The sequence below is a fragment of the Azolla caroliniana genome, unplaced genomic scaffold (assembly GCF_043228905.1).
Source record: "Azolla caroliniana isolate FFs.n. ecotype wild unplaced genomic scaffold, voAzoCaro1.0.p SCAF_16, whole genome shotgun sequence".
Taxonomy (NCBI): domain Eukaryota; kingdom Viridiplantae; phylum Streptophyta; class Polypodiopsida; order Salviniales; family Salviniaceae; genus Azolla; species Azolla caroliniana.
Window position 1 is genome coordinate 17678692 of NW_028230451.1, and position 7479 is coordinate 17686170.

Genomic DNA, 7479 nt, shown 5'->3' on the forward strand with positions numbered 1-7479 from the left:
CAATGTGTTTTCAGAATTCACAAATTTAAACAAAATGCCATATGAACATGAGCTACACCCTCTCAAGTATAATACCAAACACCTCACTTTAAGTAAATAATTTTGCAAAGAAGAAACAACCAACAAACCCAATGCGAATAGTTACACTTAACTTTTCTTTCTTTTCTTGTTTTTGTATTTGATTTACTTTTTCAATTTACAGTTTCTCCAATTGTTTGTTTTCTACACAAAGCTCTCATTTTGAGCTTCCCCCCCCCCCCACTGTTATAAATGCCATGCAGTGGATCTCAAACAAAAAACTGAAGGCATAGCCAAAACAGCGTATGTGCACAAAATAAAGGATCCTGCACCAATTTTCAATCTGTTTATTCAAACCCCAATTTCGGGTCCAAATTACTTCTTCATGCATTTTGATTGAAATCAAAGCTGGTCTGGTTTTCGGAGTAATTGTTGAAGCAATTTGCATTTTGAATTCATTTTTGAGAAGTAATGCTACAAAACCACCATCATAAGCCACATGAACCAACTATTAGTACATATTAATTATACAGCAAATACTACAGGCAAAACAAAGAGGTTGCTACTATATAAAGCTACATAAATACTGATGACTATTGATAAACCGAGCGGACTATATCCAACATAAAAAACTAAAGATACAACAACATGAAACTGTCAGGCACGTACCATATCATATTAACCTACTAAATATCAAGTGACTTCAGATCATTCACCAAACTGTCGGCACTCTCTACCCCATCATCAAGCGCACCTGTCGCAAGCACATTTCAACAACTAAAATCCAATTATAAAAGAGTATAAACCCATCATAAAACTGTACACTAATGCAATGGTGAACCTTACGTGTCAAGTTTTAAAAACAAAAGGAAACATGACACTTCCTACACCAAATGATCAAGCAATATCAATGATTGGACCTTGGATTCAGCATAAAATAGATGCTACATACACCAAGGTTATCGATATATATATATATATATATATATATATTAACTGAGCGACAAAAACACAACACAGTTACTGACTCATACATATCGATGAATGTTAGGAATCATCTACTTATATAAGGCCTTCAATTAACTCCAGACAAGGCAACTAAGCAGACACACAAATATATCATTGACATACACACACACATGTATGTATGTATGTATGTATGTATGTATGTATGTGTATATGTATGTATGATGTACAAGGCAACTAAGCAGACACACAAATATATCATTGAAATATATATACACACACAGATATGTATGTATGTATATGGTATAGATTAGTCGACCTTCTTGATAATACATTCTTCAGAATCTGACCTGTAATGCCCTCTTCCAAGGCGGAGCGGATCATTTCCTCGGCTTGATCCATCTCAGCAAGGTCGGCCTGGAGGTCCAAGAGGTCATCGACGGCATCCAGCTCATCCACGTCATCCAGCAGTACGTCCTCGCCATCGTTCCCGCAGTCGTAGCGGTCGCGGAGCCAATACTCACGGAATGCGGGGCAGGTGTGGACGAGGCGCCACCACTCGGGCGAGAAATCCTCAGCTTCCAGGAATGCAGCGGGGACGAAGAGGGGGGCGTTAGGGTTCAGGTATGAGAAGGGTCTACTCTTCACAGCCATGAGGCTATATGTGGCAGATTCTGTACCCGTACCTGTACCTGTATGTGTTTCTTCAACTTCTTCTTCTTCTTCTGTGTTCTGTTCCTTCTTCTTCTTCGTCTTCTGTGTTCTGTTCCTTCTGCTTCTTCTTCTTCTTCTGTGTTCTGTTCCTTCTTCTTTTTCTTCTTCTTTTTGATCTTCTTCTTCTTCTTCTTCTTCTTCTCCTTCTTATTTATAGAGAATGCTTTTCACACACTTGGGCGGTTTCACACCTGACCTTCTTCTACTTCCTCTCAATGTATCAATCAAGACATTCGCTCGGAGGAACAAACTGATCATTGCATACTGCGCGCTACCTGCATACATCGTATCGGGCACGAAATCCTGAGCGACACCAGCATATGTGGCCCGGCCCGCCCCCCTACCACACACGCTCTTTTGGAAAAATAAATAAACCGGAGATGAGCTTTACTTAAACGAAGTCCAATGTGTATGCGCTTGTGCGAGTCAGTATCGGAGGGGGAAGAGGCCTCTCGTTGAAGGCTCACCCTCGAAGTCGGACGCTAAAGCGCCTCGACAAGGAGTGAACCATCTTTGCTTGCTGCACGCACGAATTTGGGGCAATAGTTCTTCATATGGAACAACTCTCGACTTCGCACGATGGCTTGGCCAACCAACTAACACGACCGAATGAGTAATATTGACTTCTCGACTTACTTGGTGATTTCCCATGGACCCTCGACTTCACACAATGGTTGACAGACGTGTATTGAATGTGCAAATTGGGGGAACACAATGATCGAAATGGATCAAGAGTCAGAAGATGAGCTTGAGCATCTCTAGGCCAAGCTAAAAGAAACCAATTGATTCGGCCACTAGAATGACAGTCTCTGCTACGCAACCTTGTTGAACTCATATTGGATCCACATCACCACCATTATCATCATTGCTACCATGTCCAACGTCATCACTACGATACTAGCTAACGGTACAGACATAGACCACCTCGTCTATTTGACTACTAGTCTATTGATGATGAGCATTGATGGCCACACAACACTCTATATGTGCTCAACAATTAATCATATCATGGCTAGAAGCCCTCTCTTTATTTGATCATATCACCATTTAGTAGAATAGAGTGTAATTGCTTGCAAAAGGAATGGCTTATCGATTCTTATTTAGAAAGGAAAACGTAGATTACCACTTAGTTTAATGTTATTATTTAATTTGGCAAGGGGTGATAGAGTTGGAAAACATGGTGGTTTCACAATCTCAAAGGTCATTGGACTTTGTTGAGATGCGATTCTTGTTACACATTCGACCTAATTATGGGTTTATTTCATAGAAATGGTAGAGTATAATATTGATGTAGGGCCCCTTAAACTATGAGGAAGCATGAGCAACCATGTTTGTTTACAAGGGACTATTAATATCTTGTACTAATGCTTTGTGGAATTACTTCAATGGTTATTGTCAAAGGTTAAACAAAAGCAACATGTAACTAAGTTTGTACTTGGATGGTACTTAGTAATCTTATGATGTTTTTGGCATTCTAAGTTTCCATTTCCAACAATCTATTAGGCAAAGTGTAGAAAAAGTGTTGGTTCATCTGGTTGAACCGCTCCACGCCTGAAATATATATAAACTTGGATAAATAAAATACTCGGAACTTGATTATATATATATCCAAGCTCTTAAGTCTATCAAACAACTTCTCCCTAGGAACTGTGTCAAAGGCTTTGCGGAAGTCCACAAAGCAACGATATAATTTCTTCTTACGAGCCTTCGTTTGGTCAATTAAGCACCTAAGTGTGAAGATATGGTCAATAGTGGAGAAGGCTTGTCTAAAGCCAGCCTGCTCAGGTGCTCGAAGACTTAATGTTTCCATATAATTGCTAAGCACCGCTTCCATTACCACACCATATAGTTTAATGGGCGTATGGCCTATCATAATGGTCCTATATGTATTTGGGTCCATTGGGTCCCCTCCTTTATGTATAGGGGCCACTATGTTCATGGTCCATTGTGGTGGAAAACCCTCGGCGAGGGTGCGGTTGAAGATTAGAGTGAGAAAGGGGGCTTGGCACTCTCGAGCATATATGATGTGCTCGGCTCGCAATCCTGTGTGGTCCATGGATTTCCTATGTTGTAATATTTTTATGACCTTCGTGACCCTAGATGTCGTGAAAAGTGTCCCCATGTTAGGTTGGGGTGTGGAAGGCATTGGGATGGGTGGTTGGTTCGGGACATGGTAGAGTCTCTCGATATATGTGTGCCAAATATTGGGATCCTCGATGGGTGTTTGTGGTCACGGTTCCCGTAGTCTCTTCCATGCAAGGGTGCAATCCCTACTCATGAGCATATGGTAGAGTTCTCAATATTGGGATGCTTCCCAAGCTCGTCTTTTACGACGTGTCATCTTGCGCATCTCTTTTCGAGCTTGTACTGAGGAAATAGTACCACTAAGTCGTGACACTTTAAGTTTTCTATACAACTCTCTACAATCCTTGTCATACCACTTGTTCTGTGGCATAGACCCTATTCTACTATGATTGGAGTGTTTCGTGTATGGGAAGCTACTAATTGCTGCCTAGTGAAGGGTGTGTGCAAGTTTTGTAGTGAGGTTCTCTAAAGGCAAGGAAGAATCAAAAGAGGAGAGATGGACTTGAACATGTCGAGAGTAGATGTCAGCGAGCTCATGCGTGAAATGTATTATGGTGTGATGGTTTGGTTTACTAAAGTTGGTGGCGTGGGAGGTGTCGCATTTTACTAGGGGCATGGGGCCACCCGGGAGGAGTTAACCATGTGGGTAGCTTCAGGGCGTCCTATTAGGTAATCAATTGTGTTTTCCCCTCCTCCATGTGGGAAACATGTGAGTGCTTTTGAGCCCGGCCACTTGGCTAAGCCATTATATATGATCATGTGGTGTCGGCTTCCAAGTTCAAGCAGATGATGGCCAAAGCTTGTGGCGCATGCACCTTGATCCTTTGATGGACGCGTTATGTCTAAGTCTAAAGGGTCGACATTCACCATTTCGAGGTTTCTATCCATCTGAAATATTGTGCATTGTTGGGATTGGGTTCTTGCAGTGAAATCTCCTACAAGGAAGACTTCCCCTTGAGAAGAATATTGGATTATGTCATCCGGTAAAGGTTCGTATGGAGAAGGCCCATGCGGCGTTCCTTCATCAACTATACTCACCTCTCCAGCATATTATACCGGGATCCTTTCGGGGGGAAGTAACACACAACGATAAATATCGCATGGTCCTTGCTAGTGAGGACTTTCACCCACATAAAACGGGCTTCTGAGTCTTTCTTTAGTATTTCTATCCTAGTATGTATCTCTCTCCGAAATAGTATCGAAATAGAGAGAGAGAGAGAGAGAGAGAGAGAGAGAGAGAGAGAGAGAGAGAGAGAGAGAGAGAGAGAGAGAGATTTTATTATTGTCCTTTGAAGATCAAATATGATCTATATAACCAAAAGTGAAATGTTTTCACTTTGTATATGTAGAATTTAGTAGTGATACTCATCGTTCAAGACTTTTAATGAACCTTGTAGTCAAGACCACACATTATGATTGTGACGGGATTGGATCGACAATATATAGAAAGCATTGTATCAAAATGTGATACTTTGATTCCCAAACTTGTTTAAGACAAAATATGCATAGTTGGGGAGTTTCCTAATTTGTTCCTCAATATTTTATTTTACATCAAAGTGGTTATCAGGCATGATTAGAAATCAATGGATTTGCTCATGTAGGTTTGAATCCTACCATCCACGAAAATGAATGTATAGTGTGTCTAGTCACCATTTATGTCTATTTAACATCCCCAATCTACCTTCAATCACATTTATAAATTTTTATTTCATTTATAATTTTTTAAGATCATTAAGCTTAATACAAACTAATCAAACAATTTCACACATTATAGTTAAACCATTGTGGGAATAACCATCTATCCTTTTAATGAATTATGTCGAGGCAACTAAACAATTAGGTACCCGAAAACATCAAAAGACGTTTCGAGAGAAAATTCTCTCCAAATTCAACAAGCAAACGATTTTGCCCAAAATATTATGACGGGTTGTGAGCGTAATGGTATGACCCTACCTGACTGTAAAACTTACCAATCAATAAGGGACGAAAGTCAGCCATAGTGATTGGGGAGTTCCGTGTGGAAGGGCTCTCGCTCACCGGATGAAAGGTATCTTAGGGATAACAAGCTAATGACTCCCAAGAGCTCTTATCGACGGAGTTGTTTGGCACCTCAATGTCGACTCATCATATCTTGGGGTTGAATAAGGTCCCAAGGGTTCGGTTGTTCGTCGATGAAAGTGGTACGTGAGTTGGGTTTAGAACGTTGTGAGACAATTCGGTTCCTATCTACCGTTGGTTTGCCGAGAATTGTGAGAAACTTATCACAACATCTAGTGCTTGTTGTCCATGATTCTAAAACGTCATTAATGTTGCAAACGTGTGATATGACGCGAACTCAAGGCTCCTTATGCACAACGCTCGACCACAACCGAGCTTAGGATCATACACAGAAAAACGGGAAATAAAACACGACACAAAGAAGAGGAAGATACATAGGAGGTTTAGGTGGAAAACCCCAAACTAGGGGGAAAAACCACGGCAGCCCACAGGCTGCAAACTGTCACTATGTAAGAATGTACAATAGTGAGTTCACTGAGGCAACGACCTCGTGCTCACAGATCTTCGCCACAGACGGCGGTTACAACAGAGGCAACAACCTCTTTCTCTCTCTGTCTCTCTGTACACAGTTACACGCTCTCTCTATCCTTATTAAAAAAAAAACAAGAATGACAACAACCACATAAAAGTTTGCCCTAAGTCATATTTATACTAATATGACTTTTAGGCTATTTACAAATATAGCCTCGATGGGCTCTCAGAAACATATTTACGAATATGTCTCTTCGTCTGGTTCTCACTGGGTCTGTACCATCTGGTTCTCCGTAACCGGGTACTCCTCATCCGGTCTTCACCGGGTCTGTATCATCCGGCTCTCCGTAGCCGGGTACTCCTCATCCGGTCTTCACCGGGTCTGTATCATCCGGCTCTTCGTAGCCGGGTACTCCTCATCCGGTCTTCACCGGGTCTGTATCATCCAGCTCTCCGTAGCCGGGTACTCCTCATCCGGTCTTCACCGGGTCTGTATCATCCGGCTCTTCGTAGCCGGGTACTCCTCATCCGGTCTTCACCGGGTTTGTATCATCCGGCTCTCCGTAGTTGGGTACTCCTCATCCGGTCTTCACCGGGTCTGTATCATCTGGCTCTCCGTAGCGGGTACTTCTCTTCCGGTTTCGGCCTTGGCCGAGATTGTTCATCGGCACTGTTCTTCTCCCTTCCCATCCGGAGGGACCTGTCTCCCAACATGATAGATAAACCTAATATTATTTTTTTACTTTTTAAACCCAAGAATAGAAATAAATAAGTATAAATTTACAAATGTGTACTTATGATGTCATATTAGATTTAGATAGACTTTACTTAAAGTATACCTCAGTTTACGTGGATGCGCCAAAGTGGTTATCGGGCATGACACTTCTTTTTCTCAATTCTTATTGATCCTAATTTGTTTCATTCTTCTTCTTCCATTGCATCTCCTTGATTCTTCTTCTTTTACTCTATGTACTTCCTTTTCATGATGTTTCTTCCTACTAATACCCCTTCCCTTCTTCTAATGAGTTCTTAATTCTTATTATTCCATCTACTTCCCCTTCCCCTCTTCATCATCATCTACTTCCTTCTTCTGTTTCTTTCTTTGTATTTCCTTCTCCTTGCTCCCTCTCCTTTCTGGTTCGTCTTCCTCTACTTCATGCAAAGTTC

The 7479-nt window shown here is 41.4% G+C and overlaps 1 protein-coding gene across 1 annotated transcript; it reads right to left on the reverse strand.

Moving 5' to 3' along the window:
• Positions 1-257: 257 nt before the first annotated feature.
• On the reverse strand, positions 258-1760 carry LOC147854108 (uncharacterized). The gene is made up of 3 exons (XM_087331868.1): positions 1335-1760; positions 688-772; positions 258-492 (listed from the first exon to the last, which is right to left on the reverse strand). Exons 1-2 carry the CDS (start codon positions 1636-1638, stop codon positions 705-707), a joined length of 372 nt encoding a protein of 123 aa, XP_087187994.1. The 5' UTR covers positions 1639-1760; the 3' UTR covers positions 258-492; positions 688-704.
• Positions 1761-7479: the final 5719 nt, after the last annotated feature.

Coding starts and splice junctions, on each gene's coding strand:
- LOC147854108 (XM_087331868.1), bottom strand. CDS start 1,638: ATGGCTGTGAAGAGTAGACCCTTCTCATACCTGAACCCTAACGCCCCC. Junction 773..1,334: donor CTTGGAAGAGGGCATTACAG/GTCAGATTCTGA, acceptor TGCTTGCGACAG/GTGCGCTTGATGATGGGGTA.